This window comes from Ambystoma mexicanum, chromosome 11 (assembly GCF_040938575.1).
Source record: "Ambystoma mexicanum isolate Mex_15411 chromosome 11, UKY_AmexF1_1, whole genome shotgun sequence".
In the NCBI taxonomy this organism is placed as follows: domain Eukaryota; kingdom Metazoa; phylum Chordata; class Amphibia; order Caudata; family Ambystomatidae; genus Ambystoma; species Ambystoma mexicanum.
Window position 1 is genome coordinate 553,474,373 of NC_090934.1, and position 27,508 is coordinate 553,501,880.

The 27,508-nt window shown below is 44.2% G+C and overlaps 1 protein-coding gene across 2 annotated transcripts in view; it reads right to left on the reverse strand.

Moving 5' to 3' along the window:
* LOC138503557 (catalase-like) overlaps positions 1–21,902 on the reverse strand; it is an 833,069-nt gene extending 811,167 nt beyond the window's left edge. Inside the window, exon 1 of one of the 2 annotated variants that reach the window (XM_069623378.1) lies at positions 21,747–21,902. In XM_069623378.1, coding sequence (XP_069479479.1) covers positions 21,747–21,779 — 33 coding nt within the window. In that variant the 5' untranslated portion in view covers positions 21,780–21,902. Of the gene's footprint in view, positions 1–21,252; positions 21,538–21,746 lie in introns of those variants that run through there. The other variant, XM_069623377.1, reaches the window with a different exon arrangement.
* Between the last annotated feature and the right edge of the window lie 5,606 nt (positions 21,903–27,508).

The window sequence follows — 27,508 nt, forward strand, 5'->3', positions numbered from 1 at the left end:
CTTTTAGAAAATGTGTTTCTCTTCATATTTATTTTCTATGATACAGGTGGAGGTGGGGCATCAGTAACGTTCGAAGCATCCTTGGTAAGTACCGAGAATTATGTTATATGATATGATATGGCATTTATAACGCGACTATACTCAAGTGTTTCAAGGCTGAAGATACTATACACAAGTATGTTAACCTTGGTTGCTTTGTGTATTATGGAAGCAGGTTTATGGGTGTCAAATGGAGAGCTTGAATGTTAACAATATCCGTTTTTATAGTTTGGGGGCCGAATTCGTTTTTTGCCCCATCCCATTTGATAGCATCATAAAATCTCCTTTGACAAAATTCTCCTTTCATTTTGTGTCCTGCCGGAAATAACATGTTCTTGCAAATCAGTTTCATTACCCTACGACACCTGGCATTCAATGTTTTCATAAGATTTACCATTGTTTTATTAATTACTGCTAACGTGTTTCATTGTGTGACAAATTGGACCAGATGGGTTTAAACATTTTCTCATGGTAGTGTGTTGGACAATTAGAAAGTATTGCCCCTTCACATTTGCTTCTGCGTAAATTCTGACATTTGGTCTGGTCCTTCTTGATTACATTTCAAAAGGATCATACCGTAACAGAGCCTCTGTTATCTGGTCCACCTGACACATCACACAGAGTGCAGTTATGCCGATTGGGTTACCATTGTGCTTTATGGGGGTTTAATCTCTGCGCTTATAAGCAGAAACAAGCATTTCACTATTAAGTCCATGCTGTCTCTAGGCCTAGTAGAATATATAGCACCATGCAACTTTCTTTTGATAATATTGTGCCTTTGACTTGTGTATTTGTTTATATTTTGTCCCACAGGAGGACACCAGGATGGTGACTTCTCTTAGGACCATATAACACAACCCAAGAAGAACAGATATGCCAAGTGCTTTTGCTTAGTGCTTTGCTGGGTATAGGTGTCTGTGGCTGCAAAGTGGAAGCATGCATGTCATTAGTGCACATATGTGCTATTTCTGGGTAAAGTGGAATTTATAGAACCATGACATCTACTTAGGTCAGTATTGTGCCTTTGACTCTTTTTTCTGTTATTTTATTTTCTCATACGAGGGTACCGTGTGATGACTCTTCTCAGGACCATATGACACAACCCAAGGAGAAGAGGTAAGCCAAGTATTTTGCTTAGTGCTTTGCTAAGGGAAGGTGTCCACAGCTGCACGTGGAAGCATGCATTTCAAAAGTGTGAGTCCATGCTGCCTCTAGGCCTAGTGGAAACTATAGCACCATGTCATTTTCTTGTGTCAATATTGTCCCTTTGACTTGTGTCTCTGTTCATCACTTGTTTTAGCAGGAGGAGACAATGTTGGCAACTCTTCTCTCACAACCTTATGATACAATGTAAGGAAAACAGGCATGCCATGAATGTTTTTTGGTGCATTTATAATAATGTTCCCTTTCACAAACTTAGAACTGTGTATGTTTATTGATTTACTAATTGTTCTAGCAAATGTTTGCCACAAAATGAGAAATCTAAACACAAAGGAACTTTTGAGTCTTTTCCGTGTAGATGAACACAAAATAGAGTGCAGGTAAAACCGTGATGCTCCATTTTACATTCTACTAATTACCATATTGTAGTCTGAGACTGACACTGGTGGAAGTTCGGTTGTTGTAACCCATTGCATCAGAAAATCAAGGGGAAGTGCATATGTTACTGCAATTCTTATTTTTTAAATAATGTATTGCAGAAATATTGCCGTATCGGACCGGATGACACAGTCAACCTACTTTTTGGGCTTTTGGTTGAAAAACAACAATTGCTATTTTGAAAGGGTATTTCTTTCCACCAAAGGTATGGCACACCGTTTACAATTTTGTTTTTAATTACTCTTAAATAGGGGCGTAGGAAAATGAAGAACAGGAAAACGCAGATTACACCACAAGTAATGTATCGCAGGATGACGAACAATAGGGATTTGGGAGGAATTGTTGCAGCAATCGGAGCGTCAACACAAGGTTGTCAAGAGGGAAGCCTACATGCAGTGACGTGAATTTGAGTTAAACAGCACTACGAAGCCATGGAAGGTGATGAAAGACCATTGCTACACCACAATAGGTCCTAGTCATCTGCCATTATCAATAAAAGAGTTAACCGATTTCACATCGGAACAGTGACATAATTTACACCTTCAAAGGGCAATTTTCAATGTTCTGAGAGCGTTTTCCCACATATCGCATCACAGTCTATAGGTGTGCACCCATTTGAGTCAACCAAAGAGCTTCAAGATGTTACAGATACCAAATATATAAATTCAGACCAAGCCGTGTTGAGGCAATTCCCACCACGTTTGAGGCCAACGATAGTGCAAAACGAATGGATTCTGTGAGAACTAAAATATACTGTTCTTTGACTGCTGCTTGCTTGATATTTTAAATATACTGAAATGCAACATGTTCACTCGGGGCAAAAGCTGTGGCAAAACATTGATCATTTTTAAAAGAAAAAAGTAATAAGAACAAACATACCCATTAAAGGTACATGAGAGGATGAACACTGCAGCCTTTCTTCATCTATACAGCCACTGTTTCGGAATGTTCCAGCAGACAATCTGCTGAGTTCATGAACATTGTTGTTTAGTGGGTCAACGTTGTCTAAAATCTAGTTTTTGTGAATATTTGGGACACAAATTCATGTTGAAGAACCCTACTACAAATACAAGAGAAAATACCTCTTCTCTGCAACACATGATGCCTGGCTAAACGAGCAGGCAGCACTGGACCATGCTCTAACTGGATAAAGACTTTGGTTGGCAGGTGATAGACAGTGTGACAGTCTGGGAATCAGTGTTAAGTATTGCAGAGCCTCAGGACTTGGGCTTTAATAAAAATGGTAAGCTCTGTGCTGGTACAGGTCACAGAATGTACTTCTTCGGTTACAATTGAGAAGCATGCTTTTGTGAAATCTATTGACCGCCTTCTAGCCAGAGGATTACAAGTGGAATTAATAGCTCCTACCAGACATATGAGCATTTCCAAAGTCATGTGAGAGAGTTCCCACAGATCCAGCATTAATTCAACGTTTGGCATGTGCGAACATCTGTTACCAAGAAAGTAAATGCTCTGGACTAAATAAGAGCTCTGAAGAACTACTCAAATGGTCACACTACAGAAGGAATCATCTCTGGTGGACTGCTGGCAGTTGTGGAAATTCAGAAGCCTACTGGTTGAAAAGTGACAATTACTTCTGCACCATGCTGCCAAGAAACATAAATGGGAGGCCAACACACACTATCATGCCTGTGCACATCCACCAGTAAGCGAGAAACAGCAGAGGAGCAAGAAGTGGCTGGAGCTTGGGTCGCTGCCTCATATAGATCTTTTGAGTGAGAAAGGACTCCAATTTGAAGGGCCTCAGAGAATTTGACCACACAGGGGATTTGGAGGGGTTGTATGACAAGTGCCTCAAATACCATCCCAAAAGGTTGTATTTCAACATTGATAGCATGGAGGAGAGGACACAGCTATCTGTGCTTGCCCACAATGAAAAATGAATAAACAACAGGCAAGAACAGTAGGTGATGCAATGGGAATGAAAGGGGGTGAATTTGCTTTAGGGTTTGGCCTTTACAAAAAGAAAAAGAAATTGGGTTGCAAAGTCTCTGTTCAATAAAACTGAATTTGAGCTTATGTGTGATCTGAAACACTTGTGTACGAGCGCAATATAAATAAAATATCAATATCAATATCTCCCTTTGGCAGCCTTGGCTGTGGAAACACGTGGTCTAAAAATGAGGTTCCGTCCGTGTGCAGAAACAATGCCCAAAAACACAACGGACCGTCGGGAAAAGTCTGTCATTGTCGCCAAACTAAGTAGCAGGTTTGAATAAACTAGTGCTGTGTTCTTTGTTCATTTTTTAACAGCATTTGCTTACACCTAGACCTCTGCCCTTTTAACAAACTGTCATGCGCTTGGTGTATACTGTAAATAAACTAAACTATGGCTGGAGGTGAGGTAAACATTGGTTGTAAAGTGGAAGTAATTCCAATACCGCTGCTTTACTGCACCACCACACTACAGGTTCTGGTTGATTTACCTCCAGCAGAAAACTGGAGGGAAATCGTCCATTTTACTGCCAAATCTCATTGGATTTACCAAGCAATGTTAGCGCTTGTGGTAAATCCACTAAAAATCCTCAATGAGTCATATGAACTTCACAAACGGGTACTAACACCAATGTGCCACCACTCGTAATCCCATGGTAATTCGTCCATGGGAGTGATTCGCTGTAACAGTAAACAAATCTGGTGGTAAATCAGACGATTGACTGTAGATTTACCATTAGACTAGTATTGACACCCTACGTGCTATTCCTAACATCAACCCGTGTGTTGGAAAGAGCTTTAAAAAACATAAGATTTATCATGCTCACAACAATTAATGTTCTGGTCCTTTTATTCTTGCTTTGATGAGTGAGTAAATGAATCCAAAATCATTTCAACCCAGTTTAAGATTATACTATACATTATTTTAATGTTTATTACGTGATTTGTTAACTTTGCACACCAGGTCTACTAACAAAGTGTAGCTTTTTTCAGCAAAGTAAAACAATAACAGATATTTTATCCTTTAAAACAATACATAGGTGGAATTTGTCCCTAGGAGGGAGAATATTCTGGTAGCTTATTTATCTAGCGCTACTAGTTCTGTGGTTGTGGCTGAGCAAGTGGATGAAGAGGAGCTGGCGCAGGATAATATCTTTGTCGTATATGACGGCGCCATCACAGCTCAAGAGTGGGAACATGCTGACAGGTCTGATGAGATCCTTTCCAGGGTTATGCCAAATTGGGAACATTGGACTAGTGATTATGGACTAGCTGTGTTTCATAGGGTAAAGGACGAGATAAACGTGGAAGAGGGTCAAGTTTCCAGATCAGGAAACATTATTCCCCTTCAGGGGTTAGGAGTAGAATTATGGAGGTGGCGCATGAAGGCTATTTAGGAATGACAAATGTGAAAGTTCACCTCAGAGAAGATTACTGGTGGCCAGGTTTGGGCAGCAAAGTATAGGAGATGGTGAAGTTCTGCGTTGTGTGCAGCAAGTCTGACAAAGTGTTGAAGACATACACTCAACCACTGACGCCTTTAGAATTTCTCAAATTTCCTAGGGAATTTGTGGCGATGGATGTTTTGGGGCCCATTAGTGGTAGTGGGGGGCATATGAAGTATGTGCTGGTCCTAAATGACTTATATTCTAAGTGGGTGGAAGTTAAAGTAGTGCAAGAAGCCGATTCACAGGCTGTGGTGGCATTTCTTGACCACATCTTTCAGAGGGACGTTTTCCCGAGCAGGCTATTGACTGATAACCGGGTATAATTTAACTCCAGGGTGACAAAGGAATTTCTGGCCAGGGTGAGGGTGGTGCATCTTAGAACCTGTTTCATCCCTCCACCAATGGCGCAGTGGAGAGGTTTAATAGGACCCTCATGGAGGGAAATTCAGATGGCAATTAAAGAAGGTAAAGAGTGGGAAGCAGATGTAGAAAGAAGGGTATGTGCTAGCAGGCTTGCAGCACATTCCAGTACGGGCTTGATCCTGTATGAGGTACTTAGAAGAAGGAAAGCAACTGCAGTGTGTCCGGCTTGAATGGGGAGAATGAGATTTGTGGAGTGGGATGAGAGGCCCCTGAAGAGCGTGTCAGAGAGAGGAACAGTGACATGAAGGTTAGATTCAAAGAAGAGGGGGACACCGTTTGGGTATAAAAACCAGGTTTTGTGCTGACGGGTCAAAGGAAATTTGCTGGTCCCATGCGGGTAACTAAGGTAATGAGTGATGCTGTGGTGCGTGATGATGGAAAAGTTTGGAACAAGGGCAGCACTGCCGTGAGAGGATGATCCCGTTGAGATTGTGTGGAGGGGAGGTGTGTTATATTGGTGTATGTATTTATCAATTACAGGATCTGTGTTTTCTTTCAAATGTGTTTGTGTTTGCCTTCAAGTTGTGCATTTGCCTGGGCTCTGCCAGGTTGTTTGCAGGTTTACCATTGATATAATGTTCCACAACATTCTCTTGACATTTGTATATGTACCTGTGCCCTGTGAGTTCTAGAAATTGTGCTGTGTGTTGGTGCTGAATGGAGGGCCTGTCGCTTTAGGACTTACTTGTGGAATAAAAGAGCTACCTGGTACCCTGTGAACCTCTGGTCTCCTCTGGTGTACTACCTTATAAAAGCAGTGTGCGCAAGTGTCGAAATTGCAAAATGTTCTCAAATCCCAGCTTCAACAATAAAAAGGTTGGTGATCCTATGCAACTCAATTCACCATTCTAACTTGCACTACCATAACTATATCAATATTGTCAGCCCAATGCGAGTGATTTAGCTCAGTGATTTAGTACTAACAGGAATCCTACTTTAACTGTGTAAATCACACGTGCCACAACATCCTCCTTCAGCCTTCCAAAGATGGCCACGTATCTCTGGGCTATAATTAGTACTGCACTTCAGGGTCCCCCTTGCGAAAGTAAACTCTGCTGTTCAGCCTGCTCATTATTGTCAGGCACTTCATGCAGCACCTCGTCCATGTCGGGATTGGCGTGGTAGGTCAGGTACATCAACTCCACTGCAATGAAGGAAAATCCAAATAGATGGGAGTAAACTGATTCTCAGGCAATGCAAAGGCACCAAAATAACAATTAACTGAGCCACTTCCACAATAAGAAATTGGGAATCTGCATAGGTAGCCACAAGTATACCCAGACTAGGGAGTGTCGATGGCCCTAAAAAAATCCGATCTCATTACAAAGGATGGGGTATCAAAAACGTACTTAATCTGAAATCCTTGAACCCACCCACACAACAACTATAAGAGGGTCTGATGGTAGCTCATTTAATCTACGGCTGCCCACTCTTTTGGAATATCTCATCACTAAGATGTATGACTCATCGTTAATAGTTTGCTTCATTTACTGCCATGCCCACCTACAGTGCTTGTTAAGAGTCATTTTATTGGACATTTTAACACTTTTCAGAAGATTAGTGGGGAATAGATGCTGCAACAATTTGGAAAAGAAAAACACTAGGGGGATAATTAAAAGGGCTGGTCTGGCACTACTGGCAGAAGTCCATAGAATCTAACTGTGCTTTTAAGGATCACTAAATCCTGAGTTCTAATAGGATTTATTTTAATCAGATATTAGGTTTTTGGCACTGACCATAAAGCCTTAAATGTGCCCCTGCATTGTACATTTACAGTGGAATTTATATCTCTTAGGTAAGATGTTTTAGGCCGGGTGATGGTGTAAGGGTGACCATTGGGTGTTCAGTGTCCGTGATGTGGGGCCCTGAGGAGATAAACAAGATCCTCCAGAAAAAAAGACCATGTCATTCAACTCTATGAAACACCAAGACAGGGGCGACCGAGTGAGAGACTCCAAGCCCCATTACAAAAGAACATCTAGTGAAATCAGAATGCTGGTGAGACTTAACCATCATTGAGAAGCAGGAAAAATACCTTAATGGTCCTCACCCCACAAAGGTAACCCTAAGACCCTTTTAGTGAGAAGCAAGGTTCGAAATTGACAGTAGCTGGGAGGTGTTTAGCTCCCCGTCGTAACCCCAGAAGGAACGCTTTAGCTTGATAGTAACAGCTACCAGGAGCTACTTTCGACTCCCCAGGCCAACTTGTGCATTACAAACATACCTATGTGACATTAACTTCGGGTGTTGGGGAATGGGTAGCAAAAAGCATTAGGGCTCAACTAGAAGGAATTTAAACCATAATGGGCCACATACAATGGAGAAAGGGTTATAGTTTGCCCCTCGAGTGGCAGTTTAATTTGAAACTTGTTATGTACTAGCCTCTCATTTCCTAGAGGTAGCTCCTGCTTACTGGGTGATGCTGTATACCAAGGGGCTACGTTTAGCTCCTGCACAATCAATCCTTATTTCAATACCTGTAGAGGAGTTTGTTAGCTGGTTGGCCTAACCCTATATGGAAGGTAGCCAGCACTACCAAAAGCATTTTGAACATCACAATCATGATACTGGTAGGGACTATTTGCAGTCATAGGGCCTCATTCCGAGTTCGGCGGTAGCCATGGCGCTATTAGGGTCCTATGGAATGGGTGTAATTGCGGGCCGTTATTCGCTCCAAGGTCCCTTAACAGGTCCCGTAAAGAAAATGTGGTCAGACCACACGTCCTTTACGGTTCCCGCTAAGGAACCTCGGAATTGGGCGGTAAGGGATTACCAGCACCGGTCTCCTTAACAGTGCCCGGTATCCCTTACCGCCCAAATCGGAATGAGGCCCATGGTCTGTTAATCTGCATGGACCAATCATGAGTCATAAGTCCAGTTTGATTGTAGTGGACCAATCCCTGCACCCGTCTGTTTTGGATGAGCATGCTCCATGAATTGCTTCCCCAAGAGGTGGGTCCACGTCTCACAGGAGCAAGTTCGGAGAGACAACATAGCATTCAGGTGAAGTGGGCCTTGCAAATTCTTAAAGATCCCACTAGACCTGCAAGCCGAGTTCCTTGGTTAACATACTCGACCTAAGAAAAATGCACTGGCCCCATGGTGATGGGTGACAACATATTGACCACCGGTGCTTTCTGTAAAGTGGAGCATGTTAACATAATCCCACTTCATATTTGGTGCAATTTTGCCAACCAAAGTCCAGCCATGCCCAATGAATCTTTTATTTGCAATTCACTTTAGATAAAGTTTGTTTGCAGTAAATGTCAAATAAGTGTTTCAAACATCTCATACTCTCCAACAAGGTCGAGGTCGCTATTCACAGAATATGCTTGCCAATGCGCGTGGGCTAGTAGATTTTGCGTGCCCTGAGGTGAAGTGATAAGGTGAAAAAGTGGCAGAAAGGAAGCAGGAGAACCAACGTAGTGAAGCACAAACAGGATAAGGAGAGAAAGTATAAGTGTGCAGAGGCGAAGAGAAAATGAGAAGAAAGGGGAGTCTTTCACCAAGACTTACTCTCTGTTTCACTGCCCTATAGTATAGCACAGTTGTATTACTTCCCTGTGTTTATACTTTATTTGTTTGAGGTATTACTTGTTCCAACTTTCCCCACATTGACATCTCATACATGTGGACTTGTTCAAGTTCTGTCTTTGTGCTTTATTTGGTCGGTATTCAAATAACCTTATTTTCTCAGAAGTTCTGGCGGCAGCGGCGATGGTACTGGACGCTGAAAAAGCATTCGACTCTGAGGGCCTCATTACAACCTTGGTGCTAAGTGCACCAACTTTACCACCATGGTGTAAACTCCGTTTACACCATGGTGGATGGCGGATTTACCGCCCCATTCCAAGGTGAGTGGGGCGGTAAATCCCCATTTCCCATTTTCCCTTCCCCATTCCCATTTTTGCCCCATAGGGCATAATGGGAGTGGGGAAGGCGCTAATTACGCCGCCGTAAATTACGGCGGCGTAATTAGCACCATGGCAGGTTAGCGCCATGGATTTTAACGCCTGCTAAAAGCAGGCGTTAAAATCAGAATCAGGCGTTAAGGGTTAACGGTGGCGTTAACCCTTAACGCCTGAGTTGTAATGAGGCCCTGAATCATGGAACTTCCTTTTCACTGTCCTCTGGCGCATGGGACTGGGGGACAGCATTTGCAAATATGTTAATTTACTTTACAATGAACCCAAGGCTATGATACGAACAAATGGGAATCTCTCAGCGGAAATAAATCTAGCCAGGGGCACCCGTCAGGGTTGCCCCTTCTCCCCCTTGCTGTTCGCACTAACAATAGAGCCCTTTGCCAGCAGAATAGGAAAACATCACGGTCATATAGGGATAAATATACGTGGAGTCCCTCAGATTATCTCACTGTACGCCGATGACACCATGATATACTTAAAACACCCCGAAAGAAATATAGGTCCCATACTAGCAGAGATGGACACCTTCACTAACAATTCGGGATACAAGATAAACACTAATAAATCAGAGTTGTACCCGCTTACCAATAAAACTACGAACCAGCCCAAACCTATGGGATGAAATGGGCCGGCGAGGCAGTAAAATACCTAGGGTTCGCAGTAGCGCGGTCCGGCAAACTACTATATGATAAAAAACACCTTGACTGTCTAGGTAAACTCGAACATAAACTCAATTTATGGGGCAAATTTCCACTATTATTATCCATTAATAGGACGAATAGCTATATTAAAGATGATAGTGGCGCCCAAACTCCTGTACTATTTCACCACCATCCCCATCTGGCCAGGTAGACAGTTCTTTGATACCCTGAGGAAGCTCTCAACAGGGTTTGTGTGGGGAGGGAGAAATGCATGTGCAAAATGGGGCTCCCTTACTAAACCATACGATATGGGGGGCTTAGCAGCTCCCGATTACGAACTATACTATCTCTCAGCCTAGGTCCAATACGCGGGTACGTGATATGATCCAGACATTGGCCCTCATTACGACCCAGGCGTTGGACCATGGTGCTAATAGCACCAAGGTCCATGCCGGTAACTTACCGACTCCGCCATGGCGGAATGGGGAATTACCGCCCCATTCCGAGGTTGACGGGCGGTAATTCCCCATGCCGCCATGGCCCTTCCCCATTCCCATTTTTGCCCCATAGGGCTCAATGGGACTGGGGAAGGCGCTAATTACGGCACTGTAAATTACGGTGCCGTAATTAGCTCCTAGGTCCCTTTGCGGGTTGGTTTTTTAACGCCTGCTAAAGTGCCAGCCGCAAAGGGACCTCGTAATCAGGCGTTAAGGGTTTAACGGCGCCGCCACCTTTTACGGCGCCGTTAACCCCTTAACGCCTGGGTTGTAATGAAGGCCATTGTGTATTCACACGCTAACCTAGAGAAACAGTCCTCTGCACCAAACGAAATAAAAACTGCACTAATAAGCAAACATGAATTAGACCCGTGCCCCTTCGATCCACTGAGAGCCACACTAGACGCATGCCGACGAATACAGACCAAACTAAATATTACTGACCCCTACACTAAATACATTCCATTCTGGGGCAATCCTAGCCTTCCCCCCACGATGGACCCCGATATCCGAAATTCCTGGGACCCGAACCGCGAAATGAAACTAGGGGACCTCTTCCCCACAAGACAGTTTGTCACGTTACCCGAATTCAAAAGAAAACTGGGAGGTAACCCCATTAAGACATTACAATACTATTGCAAGCGCGCGGCAGTGTGCTGAAAATGGCAGTCATTCCCAACTGAACCTGCACCAAATTACTATATTTAACTGCTAGTACAACCAAACAACAAACGTAATCTCCAATCGAGGCTATACTCCATGACCCAACGGGGAATGCCCCAACATCACACCCTGAGAAATGGGAGGAGGACATGGGGACGTCAATAGATGATCACAAGTGGGGAAGGATTTGTAGCCTGACCAAGGAAGTGTCACTGAACACCAGATTGTGGCTGATACAATGTAAATTACTCAACCGGCTACATTACACGCCCAAATGTATTTCCAAGTTTAACGCGGCTCAATTACAAACATGCACAAAATGCAATTCCACAGACGCGGACACCATACACATGTTGTGGAGATGCCCTTACATCGCAGAATTCTGGCATCATGTTGCCATGACGCTCCACGAAATGGTGGGTATACCCCCAACACTCCTCCCACTTAAATACTTATTGGCGACATAGGCAAAATAAACATCAAAGTCTGCAGGCTATTTAACGTTGGCTCATGATAGCAAAGAAATGCATTCTGCAAAAATGGAAAGCCAGGGAAGCACCAACGCTGAATCAGTGGTATCATGAAATGGCAATAGTGAATGATAATGAGGTTAATTTCATACAAACTGTTGTAGCAGTGTGCAGACCAAAAGACATATGGATTTGGTACCGCTCCCACATGCAAAAACTGTCAGCATGATATGTGTGAAGGACATTTATGCCCCACGGGCTTACAGGCTGAATTGCAACATGGGAGTCCATAATTGCTCTGAACTATAACTGGTTTATAACGAAGATGCATGTCCATTACACTGTACGATGTATTTATTAATGCCTGTCACTGTCATATGTTAAATAAAGTTTTTTAAAAAAATAATAATAACCTTATTTCATTTATTTGCTTCCATGCCTGTTGGTACGTCCCGGGGTCCCCAATGGCTCTGGGCAGACTCACTGATATCTTGCAGCGTTGCCAACCCATGGCACGTCGCTGCGATAAAGCTTCCTCTGTTTGGATGGGCTCCGTCACACGGCAGACCTTCCTGCAGCGCTCCCAGCAGCTCCTCACTCCCCTGCCGGCTTCCCTCTGTGACCAAGACCAAAGACTGCCGGTTCTTGGTACAACCGTAACTCTGGTAGCTCTGCTGCTGCTTCCGGTGCTCTGACGGTCCTCCAACAGTGCCTGCAGCGTCTCTCCTGTCCTTGTGCCACACCGGTATGTAGCTCTCACAGTTGTAAAATGCTGCCAGGAAGTGCCAGCTCTCTCAATCACCAAAAGCACGGTCCTTTTGCGTATTGCTTCCTTCTCTGGCTCTGCCCGCACCTTGAGTGTGGATACCATTTTTAAATGTCCCACACACTTGTGATTCACCAAAACAACTAATCTGCATATTCCACTTTGTTTCCTTCAATCTGCCTCAACTGCTTCTTCCTCGTCTCTGTATTTGAGGCTTTATGGGAGTTGAACTCCATAGAATTTGTAGGATTTCTAAAGTGATGTTGTTTAGGACTTTTACTTAGAAAAACATTATAAACAGGAGATGGTAGGTGTGTGTTATGTGTGTTTGAAGTATGAATGGTATTTTGTCTAGAGTGATTGGCAGGAAGGGGTTTCAGGGTTTTAGAATGGGAGGGATTTGTTTGGTGATAACAAGCCATAAAGAACTTAGGAATTGTTAGGTCTTCTTCTCTAAGAAGGGAAGAATAGCCCGCCTCCCCTGATGGGGTAACACCTTCCCCCAACAGCCGTCTCCTCTCATGTGATCCTCCTCCATAGTACCACTGCCAGGGCCTGAGTCAAGTAGCTGCTGCCGTCCCACATTGGAGGAGGTCCTTGCCAGGGAATCAGTGATGACTCCATAGGATTCATCACAAAGGGGAGAGATGGTTGACAGAGATGGAGTTGGCTGCCTAAGTAGCATGGCGCAGCCCTCATCCGTCCTCTTCCTTTCCACCAACCGTTTGCTTCGAGCTGTGGCTCAGGCCATGTGAGGGAAGTGGGCAGCTAAGTCTGTGTTGTGCTAGCAAAACTCTAGTGTGCAATGTGCATTGTGCAGACAGTGGCACAGTCAGTGATTTTTACCAATGAGCTTGAAATCTGTATTTTGAACTCTGGACTCTTCCGCTACCCCTCAACCGGTGTGTTTCTGGGCCAGTAGAAAATCCTATGCTCCCTGATGTGGCTGAGTCTAGTTGCTGCAGCTATCTTAATTTGCCATCATTATGCCAGCAGCGTTCCATCTTCAGAGTTGTCTTCTTCTAGTGCATTTTTTGCCTTAAGCACCAATGGCTTTTCCCTGGTCCTCCAACCCCATAGATGAGTCCCCAACCCACACCTTTCAATACTGGTGAAGGGACAGGAGACCTATCTAGGTATTCCAAATTTCATATATTTTGTTAGACTTTCATCTTGAACAGATTACTGAATCATAATTACATTGAATCATGTTGCGGTATTCTCTCATTTCCACTGTGTTGGTTCTTTCCTGTTCTTTGCTTAGCATCATATCATTATATACCATTTCATTTGATTCATTGGACGTGTTTTGGTGTAACAAGATATGAAACACAAAAAAAGGAAAAAAACATGGTAGGATTCCAGCCACGAGAGCTCTGTCTGAAAAAATGCCTACCACTACAGTATCTATGGAGACTGTGAGTCTGCTAAAGGCTCTGTGGTACCTGTGCGCCATCGTTCAGAGCCACTGGAAGGATTAGTGTCTATTCACTCAGACTTGGGAAGCCAGACTGACCGACATATGGTCCCTCCAGCCCTGATCGGTGCAAAGGATCACCTTGGAGACCAATATCCTGATCAGATGACAGCTAGTGGGAGCACTCAGCCCAAACAAGAAGTGCAGAATACACTTGAAACCCCACAGATTGAGTCACTTCATTTGACTACCAGGAGGCAGAGTTCAAGGGCAGATAGGGACGGACTATGATCCTTGAGCAACCAGGAATTGCTCACCTTGTCTACAAGTCTAGCCGAAACCCTTGACCTTTCTTTAATAAAAACCCTTTGAACCAGACTGTCAGACTCCTGGGTTGTCTATTAATCCACATGCTGTTACAAAGGTCACAGTCTTTGAAACTATTTTTGTAAATTGGAGATAGGTTTTGAGACTTACACTATTATGAAGCCAATACACAGCCTGTGGAATTGCACCAGTATTAAGAATTTACTTTGTTTCTATTCTGGGAGTTACGCTTTAGATGTCAACGGTAATGGCCTTTACTTCAGAGAATCAGTTTTCATTAAATAGGGATGAATACTAAACCAGATAAAGCTTCATCATTCTAACACTAGATGAACCTGCGTAACTGTTGTGTTCTGCCAAGGGGTGCATCATCATTGCTCCTCACCACTTTAGAGTAAACACTACTGCAATGCAGTGACCTCCTTATTATTCCAAACATAGAGACACTGACCCACTTCCTAGAGAACGTCAACATGATACACTTAAACATGTGACTTCTGACGAGAAGAGTTAACCAACATGCATCATGACCAAGGACAGCAGATGTCAACAGGAGGGTTCTTTAATGTTTTATTTGAAAATGACCCTTAAAATATAGGTATTTGACAATTCATAGCCGATTCAACTTTTAAGAACTCTTCCTGGAAAGATCTTTTAACTGCCGACTAATCTTCCTTAGAAAAACGACTCTCCTAGCTTTACTTTGAAATCCCCAAAACATTTTTTATATGTATAATCACAATCTAAATTACTGTATTCAGCTTACAGATAAGGCGTATAGGCCACTTTAACTCCCTAGAAAATGGCAACTACCGAGAAAAAAGAAAAATAGGGAGCAAAAATACCCCCTACAACAAATGTAAAACCGATACATGGGAGCTCTATGGATATGTTAGGACCAGTAGCACACGTTAGTGCCACAGGAAGAAATTACTATTATTACTGCCTGATCCATAGAAGTATCTTTAATGTAATGTGCATGACTAGTTAAAACATGTTTCTATTCTCCTATAAAGTACTCCTATTGAGAATAAGACTTTTTTACTCCCTAAAAAATAAGTTAACTCCCAACTGTAACAGAAAATAAGAAAAATAAAGAAATCTTATCTGGAGCGCTGCCTGTAGTGCAATATATATTAGATTGAAAGATAGGGATGCATGTGCGACCCACTACAAACTCTAGTGTTTTTTTTTTTTAAGGACCACAAAAAAACCACACAATCTCCACAGAAATGTATTGGTTATGCCATTTGTCTGACATTTTCAATGCTGATAAGCTGAAAAACATGTGTGAAACTTCCATTTGACGAGACCCCCATAGCAAAATGTTTTTCCATGAGGAAGTCAACATGTGCCTTATTGAAACTCAAAATGTATTCTACATGGGCGTGGCCAAGATGGCGCCTATCCCCAACCCGCTCTGACCATCGGCCTGACCGATGGCGGCAAACTGAAACTTCACAACCGTGTCACCTGCACATATATTGGAGGTGTCTGCGCGTAGGCTCCCTGGGCGGGTGCTGAAGTCTGCGGCGGCAAGAAGAGTGGGCAGAGAGGAGCAGCCGTGGAGGCGTCCCGACTCCCCAAGATGGCGACTGCTGCGAGCCGCAGCCACCCCTGAGGCAGGACGGAGGTGACCGTGAGCTCCCACAGACGCCTGTGACGGGTCAGGGGAGCGGGCCTAGTAGTGTGGCCCTTGCGTTGGCTGGGCGCGGCTCCTGGCCCTCCAGACTTGAAAACGCGAGCACAGAGAGGTGGTGAGTGCAGGGGATGGCTCCCGCCTGGCTGACGGGCCCAGGGTGAGAGAGAAGAGGTGCGTGGCGCGGCTGCTGGCGCTGTTGTGAGGGGCTCTGTGCCCCCCCACACAGGACTTCTGAAACACAGATCAGATTCCTGCAGGGCTGCCACAGGGTGAGGCAAAAGAGGTGCACCTGGACCCTTCCCATGTAAGCAGCACATACTACCCAATATGAGAAGGCAGACTTAGTTTCAGCAAGACGCACTTTGAAAGTCCTGTCTCAGTAAGATGCACTCCAAAAATGTCCTGTGGGCGCTGGGCCCTCCATAACCTGAGGAGCTGGTGGGGGGGGGTGACAGCAGCAGAGGGCTGGATAGACTTGCTGGCAAACACAAAAACTTGTCAGTGCAGCAGTATGTCCAAGTCCTCTGAAAAGTCCAAAGGCTACAACATTCAGGCATTTTTTGACAGCACCTGCAAAGCAAGTTCCACCCACAGAAATCATGGCAGACGACACAACGACAGGGTCGCATCCCCCACCCATCACACCACTTCTTACGCCTGAATTTCTCACCCAGTCTCAAGACATAATGGACTCACTACTGAGATAGCCGAACTCTGCAAAGACATGCTGGATTCTACCACCGAAATCAGGAGGGTGTTGGCTCTGGGGGACAGAGTGGACCACAATGAGTGCTCCCTGACCATGCTTGAGACTGAGCTGAGAGAGGTTCAAGAAAGTGTATCAGCCCTCCATGACAGCAACGATCTTCTCAAGGCATAGTGTGACGACTTGTGAGAACAGGGTGAGGCGAGACAATCTTAGGGTAAAGTTCCTTCGTGAGGGAGCCAAGGGGGACGAAATAGAAGATTGTGTCTTAGGCTATCAAGGTAGACAGGATACAGAGTGGCCAAGAGGAGAGCCTATAAGAACCTCCCACCAGGGTCATTGTGGTGAAATTCCACGATTGCAAAGTCAAGGAAGCAATCCTGGGGGAGTCAAGAAGGGTGAACCCAAATTCAGTTTCGAGATGGCACAATCCAAATATTTCAGGATGTATCCCAGCCCATTCTGGCAAAACAAAGATTGCTGAAGCCTATCACCGAGGAGCTACGGCGACAGGACACTGTTACAGATGGACGTACCTCTTCGGCCTCCAGTTCAAAATGGGGGATGCAGTGCACATGGTTTTCATGGTGGAAGAAGGAGCTTGACTACTAAACATATAGTTAAACAAGGAGGGGTGGCCCCAGCCGCAGAAGTTGCTAATTGGACCAGAGGAGAAAGCTCCTGCCACACAGTGTACTCAGGCAAAAAAAGGGTTGAACAATGAGCTGAGATTGCTTTTGATCTGTCTAACTCGCACCGCGCCATGGGACGGGACCGGACTGGATTGCCATATTTGGTACTATGACCCGCCGCTAACCATCTCTTGGCAGATAACTGTTTATAAGTTATTCAAGAGTTCTGTTTTATGTGGAGGAAATTACAATGCTTCACATTTGCTTCAAATTCTGTTTGTTCTGTTGGGAACTACAGTGATTTTTCACAAGTTGGAACAAAATTATTGATAGGTCGGATCGAATGGGAAGGGGGTTCATCTTCATCTTCCAAATCAGGTATTTCACTGACTGGCGGCATGCGTAAAAGCCAATGAGCGAATCGTGGGAATAAAATTCAGAGGTTCCTAACATAACATTAACCTTTTTGCAGACGATGTGATCCTAACACTGATGGACCCCCCCAGACTCATTACGCAGTGTAAAAGATTAAATTGACCGCTATGGATGGGTCTCTGGAATTAAAATTAAGAACTCCAAGTCAGAAATCTTGGGTCTAAATACCACCCCACCCCCATCTCCCCGAGAGAGGTTCTTCAGCAGAGGCTTCCCTCGCCTGGGCCGCTAAAAAGATTAAATACCTTGCGTGGTCAACTTAATCAGTAAAATTGGTGACCATTTGGGAGTCAAAATCTGGCTTTAGTGAGGAATATCAGGAATAACTTCAACAGTTTCTCTACCATTTTCAGTCGATTCCTAACCCTAAAGGTATGATTGGAAACTCGGATGCTAGGAACACGCACAGGGGGGACTGTTATTCACTAAGCTTTGGAACTATCATAGAGCATCACAAATCTGCCCCTTTATTGACTTGGTACAAAGGGATTGCGAGAAATGATGGGTAAATATGGAGCAAGTTGTAGCTGGAAAACACTTGTGGACGAAGCCCTGGCTGCCGCAGCGCGCACAAGCTCAGTACCTCTACTTGTACCCTATCAATAGGGTTTCCCTCGGTGCATGGGACAGTATTAGCCAGGAGAGGGAGGCCACCACTTTCCCCTCCCCATATACCCCACTACTACACAAGGATGATTTCTCTCCCAGGAAGACGGACAGAGGGTTTTTGCGGTGGCTAGAAAGGGGGATAAGTAAAATGGGGGATTTATTTTTGAATGGGTAAATATGCACTTTTGAGGATGGTAAGGGGAGCAGGAGCCTTGAGGAGACCGATAGATTCTGCTACTTGCAGGCAAGGCACTGGGTCCTCCACCCTGCCAACATGGCGCTGGTGACAAGGGAGCTAACGCAGTTAGAACGGGTGTCCCAGGAAGCAGAGGATTCCAAGAGGCTAATCTCTAAGCTTTACAAATCAATACACTTGTTCAATGGGGTGGGACGCGGCTGAACTCTGATGGTTGGGAGCGGGACTTGGGAGTTAGCGTCCCCCCAGAGGAGTGGGAAAGGATTTACAGTGGAAATGGGGTCTCGATCTGTCCGCACCTGCAAGAAACCCAATATAAAATACTGACACAATGGTACAAAACCCCTGCTATACCGTATCAACCCGAATAACAAACTATGCTGGAGAGGGTGTGGATTACAATGTACACTTCTGCATGTTCTATGGAGTTGCCCGCTGATACAGGATTTCTGGCTAGAGGTGAGCCCATAGTGTGTGTTCTGGGGCTCACTGATGCATTGCAGCAGGATAGCACTACGGCCAATCTGAAACTTGATTCACCTCCTGCTGGCGGCCAAACGTTCTGTTCTCCACTTCAGGAGGAAGTCGGAACCCCCAACGATCAACCTGTGGCTCGACAAAGCCTGGAATGTTCTAGAAATGGGAACATTGTCGGCTAATATCAATGACTCCCTGATGCCATTCATGACTGTGCAAATGCCTTTCTTAACTTACATGCAAAAAATGTTAATGCCCTCTCCTGCCTGGTGAGACTACGGGCACTGAACCTAGTTGATCTACCCTGACTGAGTAACCGAGTATAATAAGCTGTATATGGTACCTACTAAAGCACTCGATTTGATCTCTGGTTGGAATACTCCTGAGGGGGAGGGAAGGGGAGAATGGATGGGTGGAGTTTATACTCAACTGTTAAGAATGTTATGCATTCAATACCGGATGATTCTGGAGCGTGTTATGATTTAAACACCAATAAAATCTTGATTTTTGGTTTAAATGTATTCTACCATTCAGCTACCACCGTTACATTTGCCAATTATGAAAAAATTAAACACATGTGCCTTATTTGTACCTTTGCAAAATGTGGTCTTGTTAAATTCATCCCATGCTACATTTAAAAAAACTTTTTTAACCCTCAATTTGTTTTTACTGAGTCCCATTTTTTGGACTGAGAAATAGACAAAAGACATACAAATTTAAGCTGTAAAGGAGTGACTTCCATCAAAACAGCAATCACTCTCCAATAGTGCTTTGACCACTTTTGGCACTTAGAAAGTCATGTGTTGAATATCTTCAAAGGCCATCCCAATGGAAATAAAATTATCCGACACTGCGTTGATGGCGACGTCGCAAAACTGTCCTAACTGGTATTATCTGCTGAATTACAGGATCAGTGTTTATTTTTCATTTGTATATATTTAATTTTATTAATGTTCCGTAAGACCAAAGCAACCATATATCATTTAATGAATTTATGTAAATTGACTGTCAAATTATTTTGTTAACATGTAGGTAATTTGGTAACAAATACAATTTTGGAATAGGATGGCCTTACGGCTTTACTTTATATACATCAAAAGTCAAATATTATAGAAGGCGTAAATACCACAGGCAAATGTTCTCTTGTAGGACTTTGATAGTATAAATGAGGGTGACACCTTCACACATAAAATGACTCGAGAGCTGTGGAACTGTTTTGACAGATTTCTTTGCTGCACACTACTGAAATGCACAATTTCTACATTTGTGTACTACAATAGTTTATTAATATATATAAGGGGTAAACCACTGATTAGCATCCAAGTATATAAATTATGCAATTATTTGAGCAGCATATTGCATATGAATATTGGCAGTTCAGACCATTTGCAAGCCCTTTCATACACGTCCCTTTGGGACCTGCTATCATTTCGGGCATTCTTAAAATGTAGGCTAAAGGGTATACCTATAATTGTGGAAACAAAATATCCTGTGTTGGAGGGGTTCAAATTAGCTCCTAAAGGAGGACCGCAATATATCTCAGTAAGGGCCACTGAAATATTTTCCAAATCAAAAATCATGAGATTAAAAAAACACTGATTCCTTTCAGGACATTGTCAAAAATTCCCAGGGGCCGCCAAATGTGTCTTTTGAGAACAACAGAATGCCGTAATTGAGATAAATATTCCTTGGATGACACTTTAAAAAAAACACACACACACATATTAGGTACACAGAGATGAGCATTATTGTGGGTCCTGTAGAATGACTACATTAAAACCCCTCAAAATATGTATTGTTGGCAAACACCATATCCCACATTTGAGAGTCGCAGACATACTTGCACAACATTTTAACAATTCAACTCGAGATATTTTTATACCAGAGAACTCAGGGATCCCTAAATGTTTATTTTAACAGAAAATAGAACATACTGGTCTGTGAGCCTTTTCTGCACAGTTACCTGCCTTTTAAAATGAAAAAGTCTTACGGACTGTGCAGAAGCCCAAGAGCTCAGAAAGCAGTGGGAGCAAGCAGCAGGTAAGAAAAACATTTGATCGCGTGACAAGGCTATTATGTGCAATTGGGATAGGAGTCTAGTAAAAAATTATACCGTTCTGCCTTTTAAAATTAGCCCAACCTAAACTTGACATGACCAAGACTGTGCAAAGTTCAAATATGAGAGGATCACAACAAGAAAGATTTCTTTAGTAGATGGGCTAAAATACTGGTCATACCATAATCAATTCTAACTAGGATGTTACAATTATAGAGACTGTAGGAGTAGAGGAGTTAACTAGCGGATGACGCCACACTAGCCTACCAAACATTTATCTCAGATGATCCAACTAGGGGTCACATGGGATTGCTTCATTTCACTCACATCCACTGAGTGAGACGTCCACCGCACAACTGTTATGTCCTTTCCACTTTCTTTCCGACTAATATACCTCCTTGAAGTTTCGGTTGGACAGTGGGAAATCGTCCAAATTGGAAAGGTCGAATTGAAAAAACAACAGCAGCCACACCACCTTTGACGAACTGCTCTGAGAACTGGAGTAAGGGGATATGTGGGATACATGCCACGGTTTCAATCGAGGAATACACGCGGCAAAAGTGGAGGGGGTCGCAGTGCGTCACGCCCTTTCCAATGGGCGTTGGACCGTGTCTTCTGACGTGATTGCGGCGCACGTTAGATTCGTTTATCGCATTCTGAGCTGACAGGAGAGCGCGGGGCGCAGTTTTGGCTAGTTGTGAGCGGAACACGTACGTTTGGTTGAAAGCTGTTTTTAGGCGATAGTAGCGTGCCCAGGAGTTGTTTTATTAGGTCTTAGTAGCACGGGTAACGATGGCATGTCATTGCTGGCGCTTGCTTACCTCACTGTGGCTGTTTTTGTTGATCTGAGCCATGGTGAAGCCGAATGGTTTCTGCCAGAAAGCTGTACTACGAACCCTTTGCCTGAGGGAAAAGATGTTGTTTATCTGCTGTATTGACTGCTTTGAGCAGCCCGTTATATATTAAGACAGCTCCACCCTCGTCCTGCCCGCCCACCTCCCTTGTGTGTAAAGCCCCTCCCCAAATTTAGAAATTGGAAACTCTTTAACTTCCTTTTGTGCCAAGCCTAATATTCTGTCACGGGCGTGCCTCTTGTGCAAACTGCAATGTGTTTCCCCTTCTTCTTTCTTTTAAAAAACGTTATTTTGTAATGCATTTTATGGGATATATATATATATTACATCAGTGAAAAAAGGTTGTTAAAGGGACGTTATGGTTAAAGTGCCCTACTAAAAAGCTATGAAATTCACTTTAAAAAAAACATAGTTAAAGGGACGTTATGGTTTAGTTGCACTACTAAAAACCTATCACCTTTACTGAAAAAAACAATAGTTTAGTTTGTTTATTTGTAGAGCGCAGCCGAACCCTGAGGTAATTGGGCGCTTTGTCCTTAGGAGCAGCAATGGTTACAGAAAGTTGCACATACAAAGGACCACCAGGGAGGATACAGTGCAATAAATGGTGTGGGGGACCAGGTTACAGAATGGTCATTGAAGAGGGGCATAGTAAAGTTATAGAGGGACCAAGTTACAAGTTGGTCCGCCGCAGCGGAGGCATACATTTGAAACAAAGATACATTTGATGCAATGAAACAGAATTTAGCTCTATTGCTGAATTATGAGCAGTTCCTTTACCTTGTCTCTGAATGACCAGAACGACGTGTCGGCTCTGATTGTCATCGGTAGTGCGTTCCAGCATTTCACTGCTAGCACAGGAAAGCTTGCACCCCCACCCTTTTTCAGGTTGAACTTCGGATGTTAAGTTGGTGTAGGTATGGGGATCTAGTTGGTCTGGTAGAGTTCTGTCTCGTGAATTTGTCTGATAAGTAAGATGGGGCTGTAAGATAGAGGCATTTGTGTGTGATGACCAGTGCACGTAATTTCATTCTCTCACGGATGGGGAGCCAGTGAAATTCCTTTCTGAGGGTGGAAATGTGGGCCTTGCGGGGGAGATTAAGGGTGCATAAGAGGACGTTGTTTTGGAGTATGTAGTCTGTTCAAGTTGTGGTTAGTGGTACTGAGGAAGAGTGTATTACAGTAGTCCAGGTTGCACAATATGAGGGCCCTAGCCAGTGTGAGGCAGTAGTTGGTAGATAAGAATAGTTTACAGGCATTAATATGTTTATTGGTGTAGGCTGTAGATGAGATGGTGGCGTTAATTCGTTTTTTAAGAGACAGTGGAGTCAAGAAACACACCCAGTGTTTTGACTTCTTCAGACGCTTTTGTAATGTTGCCATCAATGGTGAAGGATTGGTGTCTGGGGTCGAGTTTGTTGAGACGGACCTGTGAACCGACGATCAGCAGTTCCGTCTTGTCATCGTTTAAGCAGGTAAAGGAACATTATGGTTAAAGTGCCCTACTAAAAATCTATGAAATTCACTGACAAAAAACATTGTTAAAGGGACGTTACGGTTCAGTTGCCCAAGAAAAACCTATCAAATTCAGTGCAACAAGTACTTGAAAGGAACATTATACTTATTTTGCACTAAAACAACCTATCCATATTATGGTTAAACGTAAAACCAAAAAACCCCAGAAATTCGTCAGTTATAGTAAGCTAAGCAACCATAACTCGCGCCACCACTGTGCACTGCCAAGACTAACACCCATGACATGAAAGATGACATCACAAATCTTTTTAGTAGGGAACTTTAGCCATAAGGTTCCTTTACCATAGTTTTTTCAGTAAAGGTGATAGGTTTTTAGTAGCGCAACTTAACCATAACGTCCCTTTAATAATGTTTTTTGTAAGTGAATTTCATAGGTTTTTATGAGTGCAACTTAACCATAACGTCCCTTTAATGTTTTTTTACTGAATTTCATAGGTTTTTACCAGGATACCCTTAGTTTGTAAAGATGTACTGTACAACATATTGAACCTGCTGGCACCATGTTAATGCGCACAGCAGTCACAGACTATGCGTTGCGGACATTGTGCAGCATCCAACCTGCTCAGAAAGGCAGGGGCTCTCTTAGATAGTGGTGCCATTCAGCAAACACAAGTGACATATACAAACAGCACCATGTACATGAATTGCAAGGGAAAATACTGCCGGTCTGCACAGTATGTACTTATGACACGAAGAGCACAAAGGCATAGGGAGTACACCATAACGGAATGCACCAACAAGAGAAGTGATGTCTACCTTCAACAATCTTACCGCACTGCTACTTTACATGGGAACAGAGAACGAACGGCCAGAGTAAGGACTGGAAAGTACTAAGACCAGAACGTCACTACAACGTAGTAAGCACACTAAAGTTTGTCTGATAATTGCACAGGTGGTGCAGTATACAATAATAGAGAAGCATACTGTTTCTTTTTTTAAGCAGCAATGGCAAGCACCTTAGAATGGCTGGAAAAAATTTCCCTCATGACGCAATCGCACTGCAGTCTGAAACGTAAAATATTTAATATCTATTGCTTTATGTACACCTAACACATTTATTTTCTGTAAGAAAACATATTGGAAAGGAAAGCAAGGCAGCAGAAGCGGCAGCCCTTCCACTACAGCATACAGGCATATGAAATGAAAGAAACTCTGTAAATAGCAAAATGGACAGCCTGGTAGCCAAAATGGAGGAATTGGTGAACAATTGTGCCACCTTAAAAGATTGCGTACAAGGGTATATTATGGACAAAATTAGATAGCACTGCCAGACCTGCATGTGTACCCCTTCCCCATGTCACAGCCCGCCATCCCGTGTGATGGGAGACGTTACGGTGATACCTCAATCCCTTCTTCCCCTCACGACCAACTTGTGCAAATCCCCAATTCTCCACAATAAGTATCCACTTCTGCTAACCCTTCCCTTTCCTAATGGTGTGTATGAATGTGTGCAAGTAAATGTTGATATTGAAATTCTTGCCGAGTGTATATTTGGTACGTTTTTTTTAAAAATGCCGTTATGACTCAGCGGCGCACAATCCTCGTAGGAATGACCCCAATTAAGCAAAAGGTATGGACACCGCACCTGCCCGGCCTATCCGCAATGACAATGGAGGCATCCGTAAAACGCCAGTACGACCCGCATTTCCGCATCTTGTCCACCACCTATAATTATATGTGGGAGCAGATGTTTGTTCGTTGTGCAAGTACACACATGTGTATCTGTTCCTCTATGTCCTGGTAACACTGCCACTGTGCAGCATATGCAAACAAACTTTAATTAGTTTGAGCCGCCAACCCATGTCCTACAGGTAACTATACAGATACACATGCCACCTACTATACCCTATAAACACCCAGCGGTGGGAGCATGTGTGTCGCAAGTGTGTCACACTATTAATCAGTAGAGAAGTGGCAACGGTGTGTATAGGACACTTATGCACAGGCGCACAATGTATTCTGCCCAAAACGCGTCCTGAGGACAGCCGTCCCAAGGGAGAACAGTGGCGACATCACCATGCAACTTATTTTGGGGACACGATCCGGACCCTCGGACAGCGGAAAAATACAGTGTTGTGGAATGTACAGAGTTTTTTCAGAAAGTACACGCTTACAAACACACCACAATGTGCCATTGCACATGTATATATGTTTTTGAACAATATAGGCCTGTTTTCTGGGTGCAAGTTCTCCACAGCAGCCCTACAAAAGGCCACACCCCAGAGCTGCTCCACAATCTGTTTGTAGCTTTTCAAAACTGAGTAGCAGGCCACATAGGTTTGCCCTGTAATTGATGTTGGACCGAATCTGCTGTGCCCCATTGCCTTTGCAAGTAATGGCAACCATGTCAGCCTGGCTCAGTACGCACAGTAATGGAGAAAAGTATTAACTGCCCTTCCTGTGAACCACATCCTCAGTTGCGATAGTCCCCACGGTCCCATTCCCATAGGTAGCATGCTGAAAACGGTAGTATGTGACATGTGCGTTTCCCCAAGTACGCCGAGGGCCGTGCCCCAATAAAGCAGAAACATTCCTTCTTCCTTTTCCACTTTCTTCTTTCCAGCACGCCGTCATTGGGTAGTGTTGTCCTGGAGGGGCAGAGGTTCAGAAGGCCAGCCTAGTTTCTTGGAACAGGGTAACCTCTGGACAAGCCAGACCAATCAGGGTAGCGATCGCGGCGGTCAAGACTAGGTCTCAGGAGGGGTGAGGGTGACTGAAAGCCCGCAATGAGCACACAAAGCAAGGACACATATAAATTACTCCAAGCAGGTGTTATATTAAAAATATATACACATTTATTACAAGGCCTTTGTAACATTGACCGTAGCGAGAAATCACAATAAAACTCAAGTAAACCAACACATACCAAACCAATACAATATATAAACAAATACAAACGAGTCTAACGAGTTAGACGCACAAAATGTGTAGACCACCTAGATGGGGAGGAAAACAGGCAGTGCGAATATTAAATAGACCCAGTCCGCCTTCAGAGGCACCTAACTAAAAGGAAGTCCAAGCCCTACAAAGAGTGGAGCCTTGTGCTCAAAAGTACCTGCACACGCTGGTGCCAACGGGCAAAAAGGGGAGTCTCTTCGAGGGAATCAGGCAGTTTAGTTCGGTGAACAAATGAAGATGAACAGAGCTCCGCGACTCAAGCGCAGCCTCCACTGTGGGCAGAAGCAGAGCGCGAGTACGGAAAGACGTGCTGTTAGACACAGCGGGGAAAAGCTACGGGCGCCTGCAGGAGGGCGACCAGTTCCTAGCGATGCTACCCACCGGTCCCCGATGCAAGCAGACCCAGGCTTCTCAGCGTCAGTTTCAGTGCTGGCAGGTTCAGATACGAGCAGGGGACGTCTCGGCGTCGTGTAGATTCCGCAGCAGCAGAAGTTGAGTTGAGGACGTCCCAAACGCAGTGAACCCGCACAGTTTGTTACCACAGCAGGGCAACGGAGCAGCCGTGTGTATTTCAGCCAAATGTAGACTACTCACTTCAGACCTGGGAATGCCAAGTGTACGAATCATGTGAGAGTGACAAGGACTCGTAATACAACACAACCTGATGGCGGTTACAGAGCAAGACTCCTGGGTAGGCTGGTCAGTCTGCTGGATGGCCCAGAGACACTTCCGAAGGCTTACGTGCAGGAGATGGTGAAGATGCCGAGAATAGTTGTTCCCACTATTCCAAGGGTCGAAGTACCAGTACATGCCATCTCGTTCGATCAGAGGTAGAAAGGGTTTCACCAAGCGACAATTGTGCAGAGGAGCAGTCCTTTAGCGGGTCACCAGCGATTCCTCGGTTCAGCCTCGTGGTTGCAGGATACTTGGCTCCTATATTCCTTTGTTCGTGAGAACTCAGGAGATCGACCTGGTAGTGGTATTTCCAGCCCCCTCTTATCCACGGTTCCCTTCGCGCCAAAACGGAGGGGACCCAATGGGAGATCTGCTCACAAAACACTCGCACCATATGTGGACCTATCACAGACCATGGAGGTCCCAGGCATTCACACCACCCTAGACTCTCTGGCACCCAGGATGTGTATTGGGACCATACATCCCAGCCCACATCCTGGAGGCGCACACAAGGCCTGTAGAAGCCCGCAAAAGCATCTGTGTTTTGCGGAAAATTACATGCCCAAATAAGGAAGGCCCCGGGTCGACTTGACCTGGGGAAGGTGAAGGGGGCAAGACGG